This window comes from Chironomus tepperi, unplaced genomic scaffold, assembly GCF_022539635.2.
Source record: "Chironomus tepperi strain 1889 unplaced genomic scaffold, CSIRO-AGI_Ctep_v1 contig_12, whole genome shotgun sequence".
NCBI lineage: Eukaryota > Metazoa > Arthropoda > Insecta > Diptera > Chironomidae > Chironomus > Chironomus tepperi.
This window is the reverse complement of record NW_027226134.1, coordinates 173,385-198,432: the sequence shown is the minus strand read 5'-3', so window position 1 is coordinate 198,432 and position 25,048 is coordinate 173,385. Positions and strand designations below refer to the sequence as shown.

Sequence of the window (25,048 nt, the reverse complement as noted above, 5' to 3'; positions counted from 1 at the left end):
TTGCATGCAAGTTGTCCCAAATTGAATGATTCTTTCATATTCACATTTATCTAAACTTCCAGCACTCAATAATCAATTCCTATATCTAAATTATTGTAGAGTTTGGGCGAATTCTTGGCAACTTATGCATCACCACCCATCGTTGGACTGGCTTACAATTATCGTCTAGAATTATTTATCACAAATGCAGCTGATCAAGAATTTCGTCAACAATGTCAATCAAATATGATTTTATATTCAAATCAACCAAATTCGTCGGTTATTTTCAAAAATTTGGAATATTATGAAACAGAATTTGCAAAAGAGTGCATCACTAACCAAAAACAGGGAAACGAAAAGACAACAAGATCATTATCGGTTCCAAATGCAAATTCAACAATGAAATTATCACCATCAGGTGATAATGAGGCAAAGAAAATGAATGTTGAAACATATTTGCTGTCAATAATTAAAGCAAGTCATTTTAATGATCGTATGAATACATCAGGTGGTCGATTGTCATCCACAACAGCATCAGAATCCGATGAATGTGAATTATTTTCGATACAAAATTCAATCAATCCATCAGCAATTTTGAAACGTTTATCATCAACATCTGATGACTTGATGTGTCCTATGAAAGGAGATGATAATAATAATAGTGATGATGCATTCAATAATTTCTTAAAATTTAATACACCATTGAAGAATAATTTCATCAATAATCGCTCCCTTACACCTGAAACCATTGAGTCATCATTCGTTTGGCATATGGGATCCGCTAATAGTAATGATAATGATTCAGGCGTTCTCAGTAACTATCAATATCTATTGAAGGAGAATGGATCAGAAGAGGATGATGACGATGATGATGACATTACAGATTTCGACAATAATTTTAATAAATCAATGGTTGTGAAATCATATGTTGATCAAAATAATGAAGATACGGATGGTGCTGCTGATAATAATACAAGTAAGAATGATTCATTTGAGAAGAAACTTGAGAATTTAACATTGGGCGATAAGGAAAATAATAATAATGCTAGTGCTGGATCAAATGATGATACTGAATTGGAACAATTTAATTCACATCAATATTGGTACATTGAGCCATCGAATATCGATGATCTTGACGTAACAGTTGATAAAAATGAATTAAATAATAATAACATGCAGGAATCAAATGATGACACAAGCTTGAATCAATCAGATCAATCGACAATTGTCATGGACGATGAGGATAATGTCAGTGAGAGCAGCATGAAAGTTAATGGAAGTAGTAACAAGAAAAAATTGGATGACTTTTATGATAAATTTTATGAGATGCCACCGCCACCATCAACATCATCAAATAAGTTAGAAAATAATGAAGCTGTTGAGGTCGAATGGAATTTAATAGAAGATTTTGTATATATGAAAGATATCGACAATAATTTATGCTTTAAATGTGCATTCAATTTTCCAGCTGTTATGCTCACATTAGGTCGTAAATTTTGGCCACTCTTGCATCAACATTTCCTGTCACTATGTAATGATTTACAAAGTAGTGTACGTGTACGAAAGACAATGGCAAAATCAATTTTTCAAATTGCTCAGATAATTGGCTCCGAGAATGCAACAAAAGATCTAGTTGCACCCTTTGTTGAATTCTTCAAAGATATTGATGAGATAAAGATTGAGGTTGTTAAGCAAATATCAAATTTCATAAAAATCATTGATCCATCAAAACATGAATTGATTGTCAATCAATTAGAAATGTGCTGGTTGCCAACATTTAATGTTGTTAACTGGAGACTACGCGAGCAAATTGGCATACAAATTGTTGAATTAAATAAGCTCAATAATCATATAAAGAAGGATAATTGTGTCCTTTACTTGACTGGATTGGCGTTGAAATTAATGATGGATAAATACGATTGTGTCCGAAAAGTTGGAATTGATGCGGTTAGTTACCTTTTAATATTATTTTCATTTATCAATATTTAATGTACATTCTTTCTTTATTTCTCTTTTTTGGCACTTTCTTAACTTCGCACACCACCAAACAGTTTGTATCGTGCGTTGAAAAGTCAAAGCAAAAGAAGCAATTACTGAAATTCCTATCATTCCATTTTGCAAATTCATCGCGATGGCGTGAACGTCAAGTTTATATTTTAACTGTTGATAAATTGCTGGAATATAAAGCAATAGAACCAAAAATGTTCAACTTGTATGTTTTTAAGAAACTTCTTGAATTGGTCAACGATAAAATACCCAATATTCGTATTTGCATTGCTAAATGCTTCTCCGTGACATTGCAGAGAAATTGTAAGTTATTAATTTATTTTTTAGTGCATTTTTTGACTGCTAACGGTTTTGAAAAATTTTAAAATTGTAAGTTTTTTTCTGAATTTTGAATTTTCGAAAACCGTTATAAAGTTTGAATTTTCAAAAACGGTTAAAAAATTTGAATTTTCGAAAACCGGTAAAAAGTTCAAATTTTTGAAAACCGTTGAAGAAATTTAAAACTTTCGAAACCGTTGAAAGTTGAAATTTTTAATTAACATAAAAATGCATTAGTCAAGCAACAACTAAGTTAATTATGTACTAAAAGACAATCATTAATTATTATTACAGCATATTATCTGAATGACAACAGTGAAACAAAGAAGCGCATCTTGCAGGAAATTGCAAACTTAAAGAAAGACTCCGATCGTGATGTACGCGATAATATAATTATGGCATCTTCCGATGACTCTTTAACTATTACAAATGAGAATGATGAGACTAGTACTCTATCACTTAGTGAGATTTCTAATGAGATTTCTGTCACTTCTACACCGTCACCACCGACCGTTCCATTACAAATTAATATCTATGAGTCACCATCAACTGATGATGATGAATCAAATGAGAAAAGTTCTTAATGCTCAACACAGCACAATCATTTGATGGCATAATTAAACATCTACATTTTTATTAATTATTATTTTTTATTTCCATTTTTCAAATCTATCAACCTTTAATTTTTTTTTTTAATAATACATATTGAACCTTAAAGGATATACAGAATACAATTTTCCTATGTCCTCTAACTAGAAACTAAACAATTTTCTATCTATTTTTTAATTTTCTTCTTACCAAATCCAATACCTGTCCATTCTTAAAAAATCCAACTTGATTGCAATCCACAACACAATATGAGAAAAAAAAAGAAAATGTTATACTGATAAGTAGGTAGTTAGATCATGTTATTGATTTTGTCTTTATTATTATTATTATTTTGTTTTTTCAAAAACATTTATAAATAAAATTAAAAAAAAAATTAAAAGGAAAAATTTGCCTTTTTGAGATAAGACTTCATTGCACCTCCCCCCAAGAAAGTGAAAAAAAAACCAATTTTGATACAATTTGTGGAAAAAAGTGCATTTTTTTCTTATTGTAAAGAGATATTCTTAATTTTTCTACACATAAAATATCTTTTAAGACATACATTGATATCCTCATACCAGTTTCCTTTTAAATAAGCAAATACAATTTGTCATAAGGAATCCAAAAATGAAAGAATGAAGAAAAATCCGATTTTATGAAAAAGGAAAAATAAAGAAAATGAGAAGAAAAACAAAAATTTGTGGCTTTTTATTTATTTTAAATTTTTTTACAGCTTAAATGTCCTCATTGTGCAGGAAAGAATTCGTCATAAGGAGCTGACTCGAAAATTTGATTTGCCATTTTAAACAATATCTTGGATAAGTTCTGTTCAATTGGCGGAACTACTTCACCTTTGAATAATTCAATGTTCTGATTAATGACTTCATTAGCCGCCCTCTCTAGAGCTTTTTGTCCATTAAAGAGATTATCGAAGTAGACTTTCAAGTCGACGGATTTAATGACCACTTGAGCTGAATCGATTTTGAGGTATTCAACGCCATTCCTGAGATATCTTGTGCCTGATAATTTTAATATAGATTTTACGTTGTCTGTGGATGAGAATTTTAAAAGTTAGGGATGGATTCAAACTAGGGTAGAACAACGTGTTCGCTAGGGCACCGCAATGTTGCCTTAGACGAAAAGCTGCCCTAACTGCACAGCGAAGCTCCTCAAAATAATATACATACCCATCGTAAAGCTTTCATCTCCAGATCCCTGAATAGCAAAAATTCCTAAATTCCATCCTAAATGATATTTTGCAAATCCATCCATATGAGGCAATGTTATAAGCACTTCCATCTAAATAATAAAATGACGTTAACATACGTCATACAATTCACAGAAATTCACGTACCTTGAACTTGTCAGGATTAACTCTCAGTTTTTCAATTTTGAAGTTGTTCATACCCAATATGTACATCCCGAGAAGTTTAACATTGATGTTACGATTGACGGCAATGTCACCAACATATATTCTGGTTAGATTTGTAGTAACCAAATTTGGTCCGTATATTCCCGTACTTATTTGAGGCTTCATTCCTTCGACAGCACTTATCAAGCATTCTGCTAATTTTGGTGAAGTTCTTGGACATGTTTTGAAACCTGGGGCTGTAGAGGATGAGAAATTTTTGAAAAAAGAAATTGTCAAAATTGTTTTTAAAATAACGGACAAATTTTGAAAAAAAAGGTGAATTATTCAAAAATAACGGATTTTTTTTTTTGAAAATATGGTGAATTATTTAAAAATTACGGACAGTTTTTGAATACAAAATGGTGAATTTTTTGAATTTTCCAAAACCGTTAAAAAGTAAAATCTAAATAAAGCTGCTGGGATACGAGATTAAGCCTTTTGGCTACTTGCCTTGCACCAGACCACAAAGTCGACTCGAATTTTGTACGGAAAAGTCGATTCGATTCCATGGAAAATTCGAGTAGACTTCGAGCTGCGCCTAGAACTCTACCCACTAGTCCACCGAATCATATTTTTCAAATTAAGCTCTTTTTAATTTAAAGCCAAATTATTTAAAATGATTTTTTTTATATTTTTCAAGACTGTTCCTTACCAAGTTTTGCTTGCGTCGTTTCACAGATCAAAATGACGACAAAAATCTGCAGACAAACACTGAAAAAATTGCACGTTAAAGGTCAAAAGGATGTTGGGAATATTCAATATGTTAATCAGCTAATCCTACCTATAATATTTATTCATTATTGACAAAAAAAAACTTTAAAAAATTCTACGAAAAAGATTTAAAAAAAAAAATCACACGACAGAATAAAGCTAGAACCGAGTCTGTCCACAGCAAGATTTGAATGACAACTAAACTCGAAAATTACAAAATAAATATCAACAGGCTAACAATAATTATCAGGAAAGAAAATTTACATTTCTAGTTTTTATTTTCAGATGTGTTGATGAGGTATATTCCACAGCAGTTATCTTATGTCCAATTCACCCCATATTTTATTTGCCAGACGCTAATATGTTCAATAAAAAAACCGATATTTAATTTAATCTTGTGACGTTCATTGATGATGTTTGGGAACAAGATTTTTTTACGTATTAAAAATTAACGGAAGTTCAAATTTCAAATATTTAAAGTTCAAAAGTTATTGAACTTGAGTTTCTTAGAATGAATTTTTTTGAAGTTGTATTTGACAGTTATTAAGAATTTATTCTCTAAATGGCGAGCAGTTAATTGATACATGTGAATTCATCTCTATTCTGGTTAAGCTTGCTTGTAAGCCAATATATTCAGGTCTACTGAGAGGTCACAAGTTGTACAGTACGGATATTTGGCAAATTCACATGCATTAAAAAGAGAGTATTAAGGTTCGAATCGTAAGCATAGTCTAACCTGACTATGCTACCCTTCTCAGATTTTCAGACCTAACAAATGAATAAGCCAATGGAACGCGTTCTTAGATTTAAGACGGTTCCGTTTCTCAAGAACGCAATTAATCCGTAAATGTCTTAATTATGTAAATACGACTATAGACCTTACATCGGTTAAGCACTTCTTTACATCTGATCAGCTGTTATCAGATATTAATGTAATAATTAATATAAACTAAATCTGACTTAATCCAGTTTTTATGTGACTATATGTAAATTAAATGATATTCACAACTCTGGCCAAAGATTGTTGACCATAGTGCAATTTTATTTTTATGGGCATCTCGTGTGGCAGGCAGATTCTGATCAAGAAGATTAACGTTCATTCTTGATGTCCATTGATTAAATTAAGTCACAAATTTATGACGTTAATATGTTTTGAATGGAACCACAGCTTCAAAAGCTAAGAATGAAATTTATAGGTATCACATAAACCCTTCTGTACAAATGCGTAAATATGGCTGGATATCCACTTCAAAAGCAGAAAAGTGTTGTCACTGAGGAAGAGACACAAACATACTATACTGGCCTAAACTGGAATGAAGGAAAACCAAATAGATGTCAAAAATGAGAATTTGTACGGTTTTTGATTTGCAATAAAGTCAGATGGAAGGCTTTGTTACCCACCACTGCTTAAGACACCCCCAAGTCCTTGAACATTGGACATTATTTAATCATCTTAATTAGCGACCGTTCATTTATAACGTATCTAATGCGTTTTCCACACATATGATACTATTCTTAGAAAATCTATGATTTAAATGTGTATATATCCAATTAAATAAGCAGACGTCAAAGAATTCCATAATGTCCAAAAAAAAAACAAGTTTTTCGTCTTCGAACACGACATCTAATAAAAATCATATTTTAGCATATTCGGCACAATTCTGAGAACTGCATTGTTCGTTTTAAAAATGAGTTAAAGTTAGCTGTCATACTGGATACTTTCTAAAAAAATTAATGTTTGAATGTTCGAAAACAGGGCCTTAAAGTACGATATGAAAAAGATGCGAAAATTCAAATTGTAAAAATACGTTAAATTTTGTGGTAACAGCACTTCGTGTTGTACCGTTAATACGACGACGTAGCGGTGCCCTTGTGAACACGGTATGCTGTTCAGGAAGGAGCATTTTCTCAAAAATCCCAGTTTTTGATAGACGACATGACATTTTGTTAATATATAGGTAAATCCAGAAATTCATTCAACTGGTTCACACCTAATCAAGCTCATTATAAATGTTAGAATGTGTCAAATCCAGTGGTGGTCAACCTGTGTGACATGACACTATTGTAGCGTCAAAACTATGATTAAATGCCTTGAACAGACAGTATGCGGTTACTGTCGAGGCTTACCATCAAGGTGTGCCGCGAAAATTAAAAGGTTGGCCACCACTGGTCTAGTCAATAAATTAGAATACGAAAATTAGCTGTTTCTGCGACAACATTTGCTAAAAATCAAAAGTTCATGCAAAAAAAATGGAAATGGAAATACAACACAAACAACTGTTGTCATAATATTTATTCTACAGCAGATCAAAGAATGAATCACAAATTAAGTTAGTGAGGAAAGAACTCTTTATGTGTACCCGATGCAAATACTTGATTAGAAATTTTGAGAATCACACTCGATATACGTTGCTCTATGAGAGGAACTACTTCACCTTTAATAATATCTAAATTTTGATTAATAACTTCATTTGCTGCCTGTTCTAGTGACTTTTGTCCATTAAAGAGATTATCGAAGTAAAGCTTCATCTTTGCAGACTTGATGTTTATTTGAGCTGTATCAACTTTGAGGTATTCTACGCCATTCTTTAAGTAGGTAGAGCCGACGATTTTAAGTAGAACTTTGGCATTGTCTAGTGGAAGAAAATGTGAGGTTAGATATTTTAGAGCTTTAAATCGACTTGAATTTGACTCGGCTTCAAACAAAATCCGAGTTGACTTTAAGTTCTAGATTATTTGCAGTAAGTAAGGAAACGTTCGGAAATTATGTAACATGAGAAATTCACTTTTTGTCCCCTTCCCCTGTATGTAACAAAATCCAAAATTTGCCCTAGCGATTCCTTCCAAGAGGTAACGTAACTAGTGCACGGTCGTTAAGTGAACATTCAAAAATTAAGTTACTCCAGAATGTCCTTTTTGAGTCCCTCCTGTCCCTTACAAAATCTCAAGAATATGTGCATAATGTCCCTAAGAATGTTCGTCTGTTACGTAATGATCAGCAGGAATTTGGATAGTGCATTTTCATTTTGTCACAAATCATTAAGGTAGGGGATTGGTCTTATAAACACTATTTATAACGTTACATCATTTCCAAACATTCCCCAAGATCAGAAGATACAAACCTATGGAAACGCTCAAATCTCCACTTCCTTGAAGCGTGAAAATTCCTAAATTCCATCCTAAGGCATATTTTGAATATACATCACAATGGGGAAAGAGCATGATTGCATCAATCTATAGCATTTAGAAACAAATTGTGTAAATTAAATTAGAGTCACTGAAAAAGGAGCATGCATAGCACAACCCGATCATCACGACGTGTTCGCCGTTACGTCTACCTGTCAAGGGTAAAACGCAAAGTTGCTCTTCGGATTGTCGTATTATCTCGGGCAAATCGGGTCATCATTCAAAATCCGGCCCCAGGCCGTCGTGACTTTGACTAATGCAGAGTTAAGTTCAAATCCCTCAACAGGCAATAAGCATCTTTTCATGATCCAGAAAAGATGCTGGGTACGGTGGTAAAATGTTAGGATACGGTACCTAAAAGCAGTCTCTAAGCCTGTTCGAGATCCGACACCATGTCAAAGTCACACCGGTCTGATGTCTAATGCCTGATTTTCGATCAATTATCGACTTGTGCCATTCTGCTTGCCAACTTACTTTGAAATTCTCTGGATTTATTCGAAGTTTCTCAATTTTAAAGTTATTAAATCCATAACCCTTAATTTGAGTCAATTTAAGTTTAAAGCTCCGATCCACATAAATGTCACTAAGGACAAGTTTTGTCAAATTCACATCAGCAACCAAATTTGGTCCATAAATTCCCGTGCCAATTTCGGGTTTTAAGCTCTCAATCGATTTTATCACACAATCAGCAAGATTTGGGGATTTTAGCGGACACGGCTTGATGCTTGGTGCTAAAAAGAATATCAAAAAAAGAATAGTCATTTGCCGTGCCTTAATTCTGTATAGAAATAATTTTTTTTGTTACCCAATGTTGCTGATTCTTTTGCGATTAAAATGACGACAATGATTTGCAAAAAAAGGCTGAAAATTCACACAATAAAGACATGAAAAAAAGCTATTTTGGGATATCCAAATTATCCAATTGACACTTGACAATAGGAACTAATCCTACCTTAATTTCTTCATTATTCTAGAATTCTATCCAATGCAAGCTTAAGCCTTCTAGTCTTCTTCCTGCGAATTTATAATGGGAACTAAACCTGAGAGACACGATGCAAAAAAAAGAAGCTGAATTAATTAGATTTAAAAATTTGCATTTCCAGTATTTTGGAATGGATAGGATATAATTCAAAGATTACAATCATATGTTATTCAACCTTTGATTTTTCTTCCTTTAGAGACTTAATATCCAATGAGATTTGAATGTCATAGATCAGACAGGAAGTAAGCGATGGGGAATGCTCGGTTTATAGCATTATGTTTTTAAGTGGTTTAACACAATTAGCAATGATGGCGAAATTTCTAGAATTCGGAAACTTGTAAGCAATTTGCGTTTATTTTATGCAAGTATTGCATACAAGTTCTAGAATTTATATGTTAACTTGCATGCAATAATAGAATGAAATGTGTGCATATTGTATACATATGCGCAAAATATTGCAATGTCGTTGCCCAACCACTCGGCCACAGAGTCCTTAATTCCGCATTGTTAGATTCGCTTGTATATGGCCCGATCCTCTGGATTCCACTCTGTCTTTCAGGATTCGACAATTGCATGCAAGTATGCGCATATTTGCATGCAAGAATTGCATACAAGTACTAGTATGCGCAAATTAGTTACAAGGATTGCATACAATTACCAATATACATATACTTGTAATTGTTCAACTCTATTGCTTTGACTTCTCATGTATGCAAGTATTGCATGCAATTTTCGAAACTCAACCTTTTGTATTGAGAATTTTTTTATTAGCAAATCAAAGTCGACTTCGACCACTACTGACTAAGTTGTCGATGCCCCTAAACTTCAATATCAACAAATCTTCAGACCAAATAAATAAAAACTGCAGAAATTCCCAAAAACCGTAAATTTATTCAAGAATTTAATGAATTATTAAAATTAGCTGCATAATCACAACAACAACAATTTTTTGTTCTTAAAACTATTAATAGAAATAATCAAAAGCTGTTGTTTGTCATCTCATGCACAGTCTCAATTTAATGGAAAGAACTCGTCGTACGATGCTGATTCAAATACTTGATTTGCCATTTTCTGAACTATATTTCCAATACTTTGTTCAATGACTGGAAATACATCGCCTTTAATAATGTCAATATTTTGATTAACAACATCATTAGCTGCTTCCTCTAGAGATTTTTGTCCATTAAAGAGATTATCGAAATATACTTTGACCTGTGCTGACTTGATGCTCAACGAAGTTTTGTCTATTTTGAGATATTCGACATCATTTTTGAGATATCGAGATCCAATAAGTCTTAGCAGAACCTTGGGATTATCTAAGTGTGGAATCAAATAAATAATCAGCAGAGCTCACAAATTATTTTTGATGGATACATACCAATTGAAATTTTCAGATCGCCTGCTCCTTGAAGAGCAAAAATTCCAAGATTCCATACCAATGAGTACCGAGCAAAGGCATCAAGATGTTTGAATGATACGATTGCGTCAACCTGTAAATAAATGTAAAGATAATTTCTAGGATTCGACAATTGCATGCAATCATTGCATACAAGTATGCTTCGAAAAATTGCATTCAAGTATGCGCATAATGTTCACAAGTATTTTGTTGACACCAAACGGAAGCAGCTTCCAGGTGGAGGCCAAATGGCAGCCACATGGATGACGCTTGATTTGTGTCGCTCAAATGGCTGCATTTGTGTCGCTGTGACATCCATGTGGCTGTCATTTGGCCCTCTGTATGGAAACGCCTTCAATTGTTTATTTATGTGCATAAATACATGAAATTCTAGCACTTGTATGCAAGACTTGCAAACAATATGCGCGTAATTGCATGCAATTGTCAAATCCTACTGTTTACCTTCCCGAGCGACATAAATTAAGAAGCTATTGCCGAACCACATCAATCAACTTACCTTAAATTTATCAAGAGTAATCCTAAGTTTATTAACTTTAAAGTCATTAAGTCCAAGTGCATATAGTCCAGTCATTTTAAGATTAAAGCTCTTATTCACAGACACTTCTCCAACGACTAATTTTGTCAGATTTGTATCAAGTATTAAGTCAGGTCCAAAGATTCCTGTACTTATTTGTGGCTTCAATCCATCAATCGCATTTATGATACAGTCTGAAAATTTCTCGATATTTCGTGGGCATGGCTTGATACTTGGAGCTAATTGAGGATAAAATTACGGTTATTGACTGTCTGGGAATTTTTTTTGGGTGAATTTGATATTTACCAACTGTTGAAGCGGCATGCTGACTGGCCAAAATCACCAGAATGATTTGCAGAAAATTTCTACATTTTTTAAGCACAAAAAAGTTAAGGGAAATCCAAAAAACCCAAAAAATTTTCATTTACCTTATAAAATTCTTCATCGCTTGACTTGCAAAAATAATTATATCCAACAAATAGCTTCAAGTGCTCAAAATTTCAGTCCTTCCTCGACAAAATACAACCTATAACTAAAATAGATGCTGTAATAAATGCTTAAGAACACAATTAAAGCAATTAAGAAAAGAAAAAAATTTACATTTTTGATTTAATTTGGATGTCTATTGATCAGTGCTGGTTGAACTATGAGACGCGATGCTTTGGTTGCAGTTAAGACAAAGAAAATTTATACGTTAATTTATTCAAAAATTTGAATTTTTACGCACTTTTTTAATGCTTTTTTAGTGAAGACACAAACTAAAAATCTAGTACTTCATTTTTTGAATTTAATTTGACCGTTAAAAGTTTAAAATGAAATGTTTCGTTATCTTTAAGATTTCTAACGGTTTCTTGTCATTCTTTTCCTTCCTTCCTTTAGGAAGTAAACAATAAAATTATTCCGCATACTCATTTCCTGTCTAAAGACCCAAAACACCAAAAAGGTTTACCATCACTGTAAAAAATATACAATCTGCAAATTACTGACATGTTAATCCGCCAATGATTTTTTTTTTGGCATTCAATTAAAAATTATAGCCAACACAATGTTTTATTAGCCTAGATCAGTTGTCAAAAACATAGTGCTTAGAATAGAAGCCTGTTATGCAAAAATTTAGCCATGGTCAGCTTTCTTTGACCACAATGATTGTCGACATTGGACCGTTTTTTTTGCGGAATCTTTTACGGACGAATGGTTAATTAAAAAATAAGTTCAACCTGTCATTCACTTATGACGTCAAACAGCAAAGAATGGAGTTGGTGGGATTCTTTCTAGAGGCACACCGTGTTGGAGTTGGTTTGGTGATCCAATAATCTTCATTAATTGGTTGAATTAAATTTTTATAGCAATTTTATACCTGGAAATCTCATTAAAAATGTCATTTATGTTTGTAAATAGGAAGCTAAAAGTCCAAAATAAGTAATTAACTCTCAAGAACATAAAAGTGGGAAAAATATCTTAAAAGTGTAAACAAAGCTCAAAAAATTCATTTTATCATGATTTTTAACGGAAATTTCATTTTTAAACGGAAGAAAAATTTTGAAATTGTCAAAAAAGTTAACTGTTGTAGGGTTTTGAATTGAAAATTGAATGGTTTTAAAAGTGCATTTGTAGAGTTTTAACTCGAAAATCATTTTTTGTTTGCAAAATTCAAAAACAATTTTCCGTTGCAAATTTAAAAACTTTTTTTCCGCTGCGAAATAATCCAAAAAATCGATAGCTATCCAGCCTGAAATAAACTACATCAAGAAGTGCTAATTAAAAATTCAAAAATAAAAATGACCAAACTCATTTTATTCGCATAATATGAAGAATGTATTACGTATACAAAAATATCAAAGTCAATGCCTAAAATAAAAGAAATAAATACAAATGATCACTTTTTTGACTTTATCATTTTTCAATATCCATTTGATAAACTGGTTCTAAATACTTTTTTTTCTGTGTTATGTCTATATTCTGTATGCTAATTGCATATTGTGTTAGAAATGGTAATTAATTGAGACTTCACATTTATTAATTGTTAATGTGATCTTGAGAATTATGGCAGGAGAAGCTTGAAAGGAATTTTCCCGAAAATTGTGCTGCTGGATTGGAATCCAATTTTGCTGTATTTAAAGAAGGAAATTGGGTATTAAAATACAATTTCTAACACTTGTATGCAATACTTGCATGCAATTATTGAATTCAATTTATGGGGGTCCTCGGTTTGAATTATAAAGTTTTAAGATCTTTTACTTCTGATGTCTAGATTTGATGACATAGGAAGCAAAAGACGAGATTTTATACCAAAAAAGTATCAAAAAGTGATTTTTGACACCTTTTTGTAACCAAAACTAATAAATTCAAACCATAGACCCCCAAAATAATATGACAATACTTACACAAGCTGTTCGACACACTCTTCTCAATTTCCGGCAAGAACAAGTTCAAATTCTGATTCACAAGACGCTCACCGACATCATTAAGCACCTTATCCTTGAATAAATCGTGAATTTTTAGCACCAAATTATCAATTTTAACAACGGCAGGAACTCTTGTGACGTTTTTATACTCAACACCATCTCTAAACAGTGGAACTGTTTCGATTTTGATTCGCGCTTTAATCTCGTCTGACTCGAAAATTTGATTTGCCATTTTAAACAATATCTTGGATAAGTTTTGTTCAATTGGTGGAACTACTTCACCTTTGAATAATTCAATGTTCTGATTAATGACTTCATTAGCCGCCCTCTCTAGAGCTTTTTGTCCATTAAAGAGATTATCGAAGTAGACTTTCAAGTCGACGGATTTAATGACCACTTGAGCTGAATCGATTTTGAGGTATTCAACGCCATTCCTGAGATATCTTGTGCCTGATAATTTTAATATAGATTTTACGTTGTCTGTGGATGAGAATTTTAAAAGTTAGGGATGGATTCAAACTAGGGTAGAACAACGTGTTCGCTAGGGCACCGCAATGTTGCCTTAGACGAAAAGCTGCCCTAACGGAACAGGAAGCTCCTCAAATTGATATACATACCCATCGTAAAGCTTTCATCGCCTGATCCCTGAATAGCAAAAATTCCTAAATTCCATCCTAGATGATATTTTGCAAATCCATCCATATGAGGCAATGTAATAAGCACTTCCATCTAAATAATAAAATGACGTTAACATACGTCATACAATTCTTAGAAATTCACGTACCTTGAACTTATCAGGATTAACTCTCAGTTTTTCAATTTTGAAGTTGTTCATGCCCAATATGTACATCCCGAGAAGTTTAACATTGATGTTACGATTTACGGCAATGTCACCAACATATATTCTGGTTAGATTTGCAGTAACCAAATTTGGTCCGTATATTCCGGTACTTATTTGAGGCTTCATTCCTTCGACAGCACTTATCAAGCATTCTGCTAATTTTGGTGAAGTTCTTGGACATGTTTTGAAACCTGGGGCTATAGAGGATGAGAAATTTTTGGAAAAAAAAATTGTCAAAAATGTTTTGAAAATAACGGACAAATTTAAAAAAAATTCTGAGTTATTCAAAAATAACGAATTTTTTTTTGAAAATTTGGTGAATTATTCAAAAATAACGGACAGTTTTTGAATACAAAATGGTGAATTTTTTGAATTTTCCAAAACCGTTAAAAAGTAAAATCTAAATAAAGCTGCTGGGATACGAGATTAAGCCTTTTGGCTACTTGCCTTGCACCAGACCACAAAGTCGACTCGAATTTTGTACGGAAAAGTCGATTCGATTCCATGGAAAATTCGAGTAGACTTCGAGCTGCGCCTAGAACTCTACCCACTAGTCCACCGAATCATATTTTTCAAATTAAGCTCTTTTTAATTTAAAGCCAAATTATTTAAAATGATTTTTTTTATATGTTTCAAGACTGTTCCTTACCAAGTTTTGCTTGCGTCGTTTCACAGATCAAAATGACGACAAAAATCTGCAGACAAACACTGAAAAATTGCACGTTAAAGGTCAAAAGGATATTGGGAATATTCAATATGTTAATCAGCTAATCCTACCTATAATATTTATTCATTATTGCCAAAAAAAACTTTAAAAAATTCTACGAAAAAAATAAAAAAAAAAATCACACGACAGAATTAAGCTAGAACCGAGTCTGTCCACAGCAAGATTTGAATGACAACTAAACTCGAAAATTACAAAATAAATATCAACAGGCTAACAATAATTATCAGGAAAGAAAATTTACATTTCTAGTTTTTATTTTCAGATGTGTTGATGAGGTATATTCCACAGCAGTTATCTTATGTCCAATTCACCCCATATTTTATTTGCCAGACGCCAATATGTTCAATAAAATATTTAATTTAATCTTGTGACGTTCATTGATGATGTTTGGGAACAAGATTTTTTTACGTATTAAAAATTAACGGAAGTTCAAAATTCAAATTTTTAAAGTTCAAAAGTTTTTGAACTTGAATTTTTTAGAATTAATTTTTTTGAAATTGTATTTGACAGTTATTAAGAATTTATTCTCTAAATGGAGAGCAGTTAACTGCTTCATGTGAATTCATCTCTATTCTGGTTAAGCTTGCTTGTAAGGCAATATATTCAGGTCTAGTGAGAGGTCACAAGTTGTACAGTACGGATATTTGGCAAATTCACATGCATTAAAATGAGAGTATTAAGGTTCGAATCTTAAGTATAGTCGAACCTGACTATGCTACCCTTCGCCGATTTTCAGACCTAACAAATGAATAAGCCAACGGAACGGAACGCGTTCTTAGATTTAAGACGGTTCCGTTTCTCAAGAACGCTATAAGCTCGTAAATGTCTCAATTATGTAAATACGACTAATAGAGATCTTACATCGGTTAAGCACTTCTTTACATCTGATCATCTGTTATCAGATATTAATGTAATAATTAATATAAACTTAATCTGACTTAATCCAGTTTTTATGTGACTATATGTAAATTAAATGATATCTACAACTCTGTCTAAGATTGTTGACCAAAGTGCAATTTTATTTTTATCGGCATCTCGTGTGGCAGGCAGATTCTGATCAAGAAGTTTTACGTCTATTTCTGATGTCCATTGATTAATTTAGGCCAAAATTTATGTACGTTAATATGGCTGAATGAGCCACACGCTTCAAAAGCAGAATAGTATTTTAGCTGGGGAAGAGACACAAGCTTGCTACACTGCCCATGGCTGGAATCCACAAGGAAAAAGGCATTTTGATGCTCCAAGAGCAACATGGCGTAAACTGTAATGAAGGAATACCAGTTAGATGTCAAAACTGAGAATTTGTATACGGCTTTTGATTTGGTCAGCAATATAGTCAGATGGAAGGCTTTGTTACCCACCACTGCTTAAGACACCCCCAAGTCCTTGAACATTGGACATTATTTAATCATTTTAATTAGCGACCGTTCATTTATAACGTATCTAATGCGTTTTCCACACATATGATACTATTCTTAGAAAAATCTATGATTTAAATGTGTATATATCCAATTAAATAAGCAGACGTCAAAGAATTCCAAAATGTCCAAGAAAACAAGTTTTTCGTTTTCGAACGCGACATCCAATAAAAATCATATTTTAGCATATTCGGCACAGTTCTGAGAACTGCATTGTTCAACTTAAAAGCGGGTTGAAGTCAGCTTTCATACTGGATACTTTTTTAAAAAAATTAATAATGTTCGAATGTTCGAAAACGGGGCGTTAAAGTACGATGTGAAAAAGATGTGAAAATTCAAATAGTAAAAATACGGTAAATTTTGCAATAACGATACTTCGTGTCTTACCGTTAATACGACGACGTATCGGTGCCCTTGTAATGTTTGCTGTTCAGGAAGGAGCATTTTCTCAAAAATCCCAGTTTTTGATAGATGACATTTGTAAAATATAAAGGTAAATCCAGAAATTCATTCAACTGGTTCACACTTAATCAAGCTCATTATCAATGTTAGAACGTGTCAAGTCCAGTGGTGGACAACCTATGTGACACGACACACTAGCGTCAGAACTATTTGGAAAGGCCAAGAACAGTGTTACGTTTGCGAGGCTTGCCATCAAGATGTGCCGCGAAATGCAAAAGGTTGGCCAGCACTGGCGTAGTCAATAAATTAGAATACGAAAATTAGTTGTTTCTGCGACAACATTTGCTAAAAATCAAAAGTTCATGCAAAAAATGGAAATGAATTCACAACACATAAAAACTGTTGTCATAATATTTATTCTACAGCAGATCAAAGAATGAATCACAAATTTGGTTAGTGAGGAAAAAATTCTTTATGGGTACCCGATGCAAATACTTGATTAGAAATTTTGAGAATCACACTCGATATACGTTGCTCTATAAGAGGAACTACTTCACCTTTAATAATATCTAAATTTTGATTAATAACTTCATTTGCTGCCTGTTCTAGTGACTTTTGTCCATTAAAGAGATTATCAAAGTAAAGTTTCATCTTTGCTGACTTGATGTTTATTTGTGCTGTATCAACTTTTAGGTATTCCACGCCATTCTTCAAGTAGGTAGAACCGACGATTTTAAGTAGAACTTTGGCATTGTCTAGTGTAAGAAAATGTGAGGTTAGATTTTTTCAGAGCTGGAAGTCGACTTGAATTTTGTATGAGAAATTCGACTCAGATTGACTCGACTTCATCTTAAATCCGAGTCGGCTTCGAGATCTAGATTATTTTCAGTAATTAAATTCACGTAGATCACGGGAACGCTTGAAAATTATGTAACGTAATAAATCTACTCATTCATAAACTACTCAATAAACATTCGGAAATTAAGCAATTCTCAGGATGGATGTGGTGGGTGGTTACAATATTGTACGATTCGACAAATTCATGCAAATATGTGCATAATGTTAAGAAGTATTGCATGCAAGTATTGCATTCAACAATAATTGGATGCAAGTTCCGAACCCTACAATACTTATTTTGTCACAAAGAGTTATATTGTGACGAAGGGGAGGTCTTATAAACACTATTTATAACGTTACGTAATTTCCAAACGTTCCCCAAATTCTGACGATACAAACCTATAGAAACGCTCAAATCTCCACTTCCTTGAAGCGTGAAAATTCCTAAATTCCATCCTAAGGCATATTTTGAATATACATCACAATGGGGAAAGAGCATGATTGCATCAATCTATAGCATTTAGAAACAAATTGTGTAAATTAAATTTGAGTCACTGTAAAAGGAGAATGAATAGCACAGCCCGATCATCACGACGTGTTCGCCGTTACGTCTAACTGTCAACGGTAAAACGCAAATTTGCTCTTCGGATTGTCGTATTATCTCGGGCAAATCGGATCATCCATCAAAATTCGGCCCCAGGCCTTCGTGACTTTGACTAAGTGCAGAGTTAAGTTCAAATCCATCAACAGGCAGAGAGCATGTTATCATTATACAGAAAAACCACCACCCTTAACATACAAGCATATGCTCAATGAGCATTTTGCGATACATAGTAGGCATACTCTTTGATACCGTAAGATGCTCTTTGAGCATATGCTTGGATGTTAGTATACGGTACTTAAACGCGATCTCTTTGCTTGTTAAGGATCCAGCGCCATGTCAGAGTCACTCCGGCTTGATGTCTGATTCCTGATTTTCGATCAATTAACCGACTTGTGCCATTCTGCTAGACTTACTTTGAAATTTTCTGGATTTATTCTAAGTTTCTCAATTTTGAAATTATTAAATCCATATCCTTTAATTTGAGTCAATTTAAGTTTAAAGCTCCTATCCACATATATGTCACTAAGGACAAGTTTTGTCAAATTTACATCAGCAACTAAATTTGGTCCATAAATTCCCGTGCCAATTTCGGGTTTTAAGCTCTCAATGGATTTTATCACACAATCAGCAAGATTTGGGGATTTTAGCGGACACGGCTTGATGCTTGGTGCTAAAAAGAATATCAAAAAAAGAATAGTCATTAGCCGTGCCTTAATTCTGTATAGAAATAATTTTTTTTGTTACCCAATGTTGCTGATTCTTTGGCGATTAAAATGACGACAATGATTTGCAAAAAAAGGCTGAAAATTCACACAATAAAGACATGAAAAGAAGCTATTTGTGGATATCCAAATTACCCAATTGACACTTGACAATAGAAACTAATCCTACCTTAATTTCTTCATTATTCTAGAATTCTATCCAATGCAGTCAAATGGTAAGCTTAAGCCTTCTAGTCTTCTTCCTGCGAATTTATAATGGGAACTAAACCTGAGAGACACGATGCAAAAAAAAAGAAGCTGAATTAATTAGATTTAAAAATTTGCATTTCCAGTATTTTGGAATGGATAGGATATAATTTAAAGATTACAATCATATGTTATTCAACCTTTGATTTTTCTTCCTTTAGAAACCAAATATCCAATGAGATTTGAATGTCATAGATCAGACAGGAAGTGAGTTATGGGGAATGCTCGGTTTATAGCATTATGTTGTTTTAGTGGTTTAACTCAAGGAGCGATGATGGCGAAATTTCTAGAGTTCGACAACATGAAATTGTAGCACTTGTATGCAATCTTCACACATTTCATGCAACTATTGCATACAAGTTCTTGAATCAACAAATAAACTTGTATACAATACTCGAATGAAATGTGGACATATTGTATACATGTGCAGATAATATTGTTATGTCGTTGCCCAACCACTCGGTCTAAGAGTTCTTGTTTCCGCATTGGCAGATTCACTTGTATATGGCTCGATCCTCTGGATGGATTCAACTCTGCCTTCAAGGGTTCGACAATTGAATCCAAGTATGCGCATACTGCTTACAAGAATTGCATACAAGTGCCAGTATCCCTAACGTATAAAAAGCATGTCCACATTAATGAGCATACTCAAATCATGCCATTTCTATTTAAATGAGCATGCTCATAAAATAGAGTATAATCAGAGATGCTTTTTGTCGTTTAGGGATAAGTGAATACTATTGTAATGAAATCAATATTATGCGACAACCACTCTATTTAATGATTAAGAGATCAGTTTCTGATAGGAATCGAACCCACTTACTCAATAAAATTGTGATCCAGCCTAATCACTCGGCCACAGAATCAGACCTCTCTATCATTGAAAGATTCGCCTGTTTATCGATCGATACCTAAGATTCAAAACTGCTCTGACTCCACTTGTGTGCAAGAATTGCTTACTAGTAATACTTAATTGTATGCAAGTATTGCATGCAATTCTTCGAAACTCAACCTTTTGTGTTAAGAATTTTTTATTTAGCAAATCAAAGTCGACTTTAATCTCTGCTGACTAAGTTGTCGAAACCCCTAAACTTAAACATCAACAAATCCTCAGACCAAATAAATAAAAACTGCAGAAATTCCCAAAAACCGTAAATTTATTCAAGAATTTTATGAATTATTAAAATTAGCTGCATAATCACAACAACAACAACAATTTTTTGTTCTTAAAACTATTAATAGAGATAATCAAAAGCTGTTGTTTGTCATCTCATGCACAGTCTCAATTTAATGGAAAGAACTCGTCGTACGATGCCGATTCAAATACTTGATTTGCCATTTTCTGAACTATATTTCCAATACTTTGTTCAATGACTGGAAATACATCGCCTTTAATAATGTCAATATTTTGATTAACAACATCATTAGCTGCCTCCTCTAGAGATTTTTGTCCATTAAAGAGATTATCGAAATATACTTTGACCTGTGCTGACTTGATGCTCAACGAAGTTTTGTCTATTTTGAGATATTCGACGTCATTTTTGAGATATCGAGATCCAATCAGTCTTAGCAGAACCTTGGGATTATCTAAGTGTGGAATCAAATAAATGATCAGCAGAACTCACAAATTATTGTTGATGGATACATACCAATTGAAATTTTTAGATCGCCTGCTCCTTGCAGAGCAAAAATTCCAAGATTCCATACCAATGAGTACCGAGCAAATGCATCAAGATGTTTGAATGATACGATTGCGTCAACCTGTAAATAAATGTAATGATAATTCTCTAGGATACGACAATTGTATGTAAATACGCGCAAATCGTTAACAAGTGTTGCATCCAAGTAGCATTCGACAATTGCATGCAACCATTGCATACAAGTATTGTTCGAAAATTGTATGCAAGTATGTGCATAATGTTTGCAAGAATTTTGTTGACACCAAACGGAAGTCACTTCCAGGTGGAAGCCAAATGGCAGCCACATGGATGCCGCTTGATTTGTGTCGATCAAATGGCTGCATTTGTGTCAATGTGACATCCCCGAAATCCCGGTCCCGGTATCGAGTAAGCATAGCCTGTCATTTGGCCTTTATATGGAAGCGCATTCCATTCTTCATTTATACGCATATTTACATGAAATTCTAGAACTTGTATGCAAGACTTGCAAACAATATGCGCATAATTGCATGCAATTGTCGAATCCTACTGTTTACCTTCAAGAGCATCTATCAATTAACTTACCTTAAATTTATCAAGAGTAATCCTAAGCTTATTAACTTTGAAGTCATTAAGTCCAAGTGCATACAGTCCACTCATTTTAAGATTAAAGCTCTTATTCACAGACACTTCTCCAACGACTAATTTTGTCAAATTTGTATCAAGTATTAAGTCAGGTCCAAAGATTCCTGTACTTATTTGTGGCTTTAATCCATCAATCGCATTTATGATACAGTCTGAAAATTTCTCGATATTTCTTGGGCATGGCTTGATACTTGGAGCTAATGAGGGATAAAATTACGGTTATTGACTGTCTGGGAATTTTTTGGGTGAATTTAATATTTACCAACTGTTGAAGCGGCATGGTGACTGGCCAAAATCACCAAGATGATTTGCAGAAAATTTCTAAATTTTTATACAGCACAAAAAACTTTAGGGAAATCCAAAAAACCCAACAATTTTTCATTTACCTTATAAAATTCTTCATCGTTTGACTTGCAAAAATGATTTATATCCAATAAATAGCTTCAAGTGCTCAAAATTTCAGTCCTTCCTCGACAAAATACAACCTATAACTAAAATAGATGCTGTAATAAATGCTTAAGAACACAATTAAAGCAATTAAGAAAAAGAGAAAAAAATTTACATTTTTGATTTAATTTGGATGTCTATTGATCAGTGCTGGTTAAGCTATAAGACGCGAGAATTTGGTTCCAATAAAAGACAAAGAAAATTTATACGTTAATTTATTCAAAAATTTGAATTTTCTTACACTTTTTGAAAGTTAATTTAGTGAAGACACAAACCAGAAATCTAGTACGTCAAATTTTTCAAATGTAGTTTTACCGTTAAAACTTTAAAATTAAATTTATCGTTATCTTAAAGGTTTCTAATGATTTCTTGTCATTCTTTTCCTTCCTTTCTTTAGGAAGTAAACAATAAAATTATTCCTCCGCATACTCATTTCCTGTCTAAAGACCCACATCACCAAAAAGGTTTTCCATCACTGTAAAATATATACAATCTGCAAATTACTGACATGTTAATCCGCCAATGATTTTTTTTTTTTGGCATTCAATTAAAAATTATAGCCAACACAATGTTTTATTAGCCTAGATCAGTTGTCAAAAACATAGTGCTTAGAATAGAAGCCTGTTATGCAAAAATTTAGCCATGGTCAGCTTTCTTTGACCACAATGATTGTCGACATTGGACCGTTTTTTTTGCGGAATCTTTTACAGACGAATGGCTAATTAAAATATAAGTTCAACCTGTCATTCACTTATGACGTCAAACAGCAAAGGAGGGATTTGGTGGGATTCGTTTTAGAGGCACACCGTGTTGGAGTTGGTTTGGTGATCCAATAATCTTCATTAATTAGTTGAATTAAATTTTTATAGCAATTTTATACCTGGAAATTCCATTAAGAATGTCATTTATGTTTGTAAATAGGAAGCTAAAAGTCCAAAATAAGTAATTAACTCTCAAGAACATAAAGGTGTTAAAAATATCTTAAAACTGTAAACAAAGCTCAAAAAATTCATTCACGGAAATTCCAATTTCAAACGGTAAAAAAATTTTGAAATTTGTCAAAATGTTAACTATTGTAAGGTTTTGAATTGAAAATTGAATGGTTTTAAAAGTGCATTTGTAGAGTTTTAACTCGAAAATCATTTTTTGTTTGCAAAATTCAAAAATCAGTTTTCCGTTGCAATTTTCAAAAGTATTTTTCCGTTGCGAAATATTCAAAAAAAAATCGATAGCGATCCAGCCTGAAATAAACTACATCAAGAAGTGCTGATTAAAAATTCAAAAATAAAAATGACAATATTCAAACTCATTTTATTCGCATAATATGAAGAATGTATTACGTATACAAAAATATCAAAGTCAATGCCTAAAATAAAAGAAATAAATACAAATGATCAGTTTTTTGACTTTATCATTTTTCAAATATCCATTTGATAAACTGGTTCTAAATACTTTTTTTTTGTGTTATGTCTATATTCTGTATGCTAATTGCATATTGTGTTAAAAATGGTAATTAATTAAGGCATCACATTTATTAATTGTTAATGTGATCTTGAGAATTATGGCAGGAGAAGCTTGAAAGGAATTTTTCCGAAAATTGTGCTGCTGGATTGGAATCCAATTTTTGCTGCATTTAGGGAGGAAAATTAGGAATTAAAATACAATTTATAACACTTGTATGCAATACTTGCATGCAATTTTTGAATTCAATTTCCAGGGGTCCTCGGTTTGAATTATTAAGTTTTAAGATCTTTTACTTCTGATGTCTAGATTTGAAGACATAGGAAGCAAATGACGAGATTTTGTACCAAAAAAGTATCAAAAAATAATTTTGGCACCTTTTTGCAGTCAAAACTATCCAATTCAAACCATAGACCCCCAAAATATTATGACAATACTTACACAAGCTGTTCGAGACACTCTTCTCAATTTCCGGCAAGAACAAGTTCAAATTCTGATTCACAAGACGCTCACCGACATCATTAAGCACCTTATCCTTGAATAAATCGTGAATTTTTAGCACCAAATTATCAATTTTAACAACGGCAGGAACTCTTGTGACGTTTTTATACTCAACACCATCTCTAAACAGTGGAACTGTTTCGATTTTGATTCGCGCTTTAATCTCGTCTGAAAATTAAAATGATAAACAACCAGTCATAGATGATATCATAGTTCAGTGTTGGGCAACCTGTGTGATGCGGCACATAAAAATTTTTTGGAATTGCCTTGAACCGTTTGCTGTGTGCGATTTCGGTCAAGGTTGACCATCAAGATGTGTCGCGATGAATAAAAGGTTGCGCAGCACTGCCATAATATCAAAATATTTACCAATTTTTCCTTCAATCTTTCCATGTCCCTGAAGATTAACAATGCCAAGGAGCAAATTAAGTTTATAATCGCCTGAACACTCAACATTCTTGATTTTTATTAGCAGATCCGCAACAACATTTGGCTCTAAAGTAATGCGAAGTTTATCGATGTTAAAGTTGTGGATGTTGTATGCCTTAATGTTGTATAAATTAAAGAAGAATCCAGAACCGCGTTCCAAAAAAATATCATCAAATGACATTGGTTCCAGTGGTGGTATTTTAAATCCATTTCCTAGGTCACCATTCTTCAGGTACGGCCTTAAGAATTCGACGGAATTTTTCACACATCCTGCAAGATTTGGTGACGATTTTGGACATATTTTGAAGCTTTGTGCTGTAAATAATTAAATATTAAAATTTGAATTTGACTTAATAAGTTTAGTTAACTAACGTGTTTGAACGTTCTGGGCTTTTGATGAAAATCCGAGAAGTGTCAAAATTACGAAAATTCTTAATAAATTTAATTCACACATTATTATGCTTAATAATCTTTATTGGCCGAAATCTAAGAAGAGACTGAGTCATTTTCTAAATAACATTTTTATTTGTGTTCACATATATCACGTTATGGCACGAAGAACAAGTTTTTTTGAGTTGTTTTTATCAAGCAC

At 32.9% G+C, this 25,048-nt stretch overlaps 6 protein-coding genes across 7 annotated transcripts in view; 1 reads left to right on the top strand and 5 right to left on the bottom strand.

Moving 5' to 3' along the window:
* The window catches only part of LOC139088194 (serine/threonine-protein phosphatase 4 regulatory subunit 1-like), a 62,511-nt gene extending 58,922 nt beyond the window's left edge, over positions 1–3,589 (top strand). For both annotated transcript variants that reach the window (XM_070637289.1, XM_070637297.1), the window contains 3 exons: positions 100–1,926; positions 2,031–2,289; positions 2,599–3,589. In XM_070637289.1, coding sequence (XP_070493390.1) covers positions 100–1,926; positions 2,031–2,289; positions 2,599–2,888 — 2,376 coding nt within the window. In that variant the 3' untranslated portion in view covers positions 2,889–3,589. The remainder of the gene's footprint in view (positions 1–99; positions 1,927–2,030; positions 2,290–2,598) is intronic.
* On the bottom strand, positions 3,572–5,218 carry LOC139088204 (protein takeout-like). The gene is made up of 5 exons (XM_070637311.1): positions 5,085–5,218; positions 4,956–5,014; positions 4,247–4,500; positions 4,080–4,191; positions 3,572–3,941 (listed from the first exon to the last, which is right to left on the bottom strand). Exons 1-5 carry the CDS (start codon positions 5,099–5,101, stop codon positions 3,637–3,639), a joined length of 747 nt encoding a protein of 248 aa, XP_070493412.1. The 5' UTR covers positions 5,102–5,218; the 3' UTR covers positions 3,572–3,636.
* Positions 5,219–7,292: 2,074 nt separating this feature from the next.
* LOC139088335 (protein takeout-like) lies at positions 7,293–9,240 on the bottom strand. The gene is made up of 5 exons (XM_070637523.1): positions 9,153–9,240; positions 9,006–9,061; positions 8,675–8,931; positions 8,137–8,248; positions 7,293–7,647 (listed from the first exon to the last, which is right to left on the bottom strand). Exons 1-5 carry the CDS (start codon positions 9,164–9,166, stop codon positions 7,346–7,348), a joined length of 741 nt encoding a protein of 246 aa, XP_070493624.1. The 5' UTR covers positions 9,167–9,240; the 3' UTR covers positions 7,293–7,345.
* An 813-nt stretch (positions 9,241–10,053) lies between these two features.
* On the bottom strand, positions 10,054–15,255 carry LOC139088413 (uncharacterized). The gene is made up of 9 exons (XM_070637633.1): positions 15,137–15,255; positions 15,009–15,067; positions 14,303–14,556; positions 14,136–14,247; positions 13,434–13,998; positions 11,420–11,478; positions 11,096–11,352; positions 10,561–10,672; positions 10,054–10,498 (listed from the first exon to the last, which is right to left on the bottom strand). The coding sequence occupies exons 1-9, from the start codon at positions 15,151–15,153 to the stop codon at positions 10,194–10,196; spliced, it is 1,740 nt and encodes a 579-aa protein (XP_070493734.1). The 5' UTR covers positions 15,154–15,255; the 3' UTR covers positions 10,054–10,193.
* Positions 15,256–17,306: 2,051 nt separating this feature from the next.
* Positions 17,307–19,347, bottom strand: LOC139088328 (protein takeout-like). Its single transcript, XM_070637510.1, has 5 exons — positions 19,239–19,347; positions 19,092–19,147; positions 18,761–19,017; positions 18,143–18,254; positions 17,307–17,661 (listed from the first exon to the last, which is right to left on the bottom strand). The coding sequence occupies exons 1-5, from the start codon at positions 19,250–19,252 to the stop codon at positions 17,360–17,362; spliced, it is 741 nt and encodes a 246-aa protein (XP_070493611.1). The 5' UTR covers positions 19,253–19,347; the 3' UTR covers positions 17,307–17,359.
* Positions 19,348–20,454: 1,107 nt separating this feature from the next.
* Positions 20,455–24,959, bottom strand: LOC139088405 (uncharacterized). Its single transcript, XM_070637624.1, has 7 exons — positions 24,829–24,959; positions 24,397–24,771; positions 23,964–24,195; positions 21,881–21,939; positions 21,559–21,815; positions 20,965–21,076; positions 20,455–20,902 (listed from the first exon to the last, which is right to left on the bottom strand). Exons 1-7 carry the CDS (start codon positions 24,908–24,910, stop codon positions 20,598–20,600), a joined length of 1,422 nt encoding a protein of 473 aa, XP_070493725.1. The 5' UTR covers positions 24,911–24,959; the 3' UTR covers positions 20,455–20,597.
* Between the last annotated feature and the right edge of the window lie 89 nt (positions 24,960–25,048).

Excerpts from the sequence above, each read along its gene's own strand:
- LOC139088204 (XM_070637311.1), bottom strand. Across the intron at positions 4,501-4,955 it reads AACGACGCAAGCAAAACTTG|CCCCAGGTTTCAAAACATGT; the intron begins GTAAGGAACAGT and ends CATCCTCTACAG. Across the intron at positions 4,192-4,246 it reads TTAATCCTGACAAGTTCAAG|ATGGAAGTGCTTATAACATT; the intron begins GTACGTGAATTT and ends TTTATTATTTAG.
- LOC139088413 (XM_070637633.1), bottom strand. Across the intron at positions 11,353-11,419 it reads GCATGCCGCTTCAACAGTTG|CTCCAAGTATCAAGCCATGC; the intron begins GTAAATATCAAA and ends ATCCTCAATTAG. Across the intron at positions 10,499-10,560 it reads CGATCTGAAAATTTCAATTG|ATAATCCCAAGGTTCTGCTA; the intron begins GTATGTATCCAT and ends TTCCACACTTAG.
- LOC139088405 (XM_070637624.1), bottom strand. The coding sequence starts at position 24,910 with ATGTGTGAATTAAATTTATTAAGAATTTTCGTAATTTTGACACTTCTC. Across the intron at positions 24,772-24,828 it reads AGCCCAGAACGTTCAAACAC|CACAAAGCTTCAAAATATGT; the intron begins GTTAGTTAACTA and ends AATTATTTACAG. Across the intron at positions 21,816-21,880 it reads CCATGCCGCTTCAACAGTTG|CTCCAAGTATCAAGCCATGC; the intron begins GTAAATATTAAA and ends ATCCCTCATTAG.
- LOC139088328 (XM_070637510.1), bottom strand. Across the intron at positions 18,255-18,760 it reads TAAATCCAGAAAATTTCAAA|ATTGATGCAATCATGCTCTT; the intron begins GTAAGTCTAGCA and ends TAAATGCTATAG. Across the intron at positions 17,662-18,142 it reads AGATTTGAGCGTTTCTATAG|ACAATGCCAAAGTTCTACTT; the intron begins GTTTGTATCGTC and ends TTCTTACACTAG.
- LOC139088335 (XM_070637523.1), bottom strand. Across the intron at positions 8,932-9,005 it reads AAAAGAATCAGCAACATTGG|CACCAAGCATCAAGCCGTGT; the intron begins GTAACAAAAAAA and ends TATTCTTTTTAG. Across the intron at positions 8,249-8,674 it reads TAAATCCAGAGAATTTCAAA|ATTGATGCAATCATGCTCTT; the intron begins GTAAGTTGGCAA and ends TAAATGCTATAG.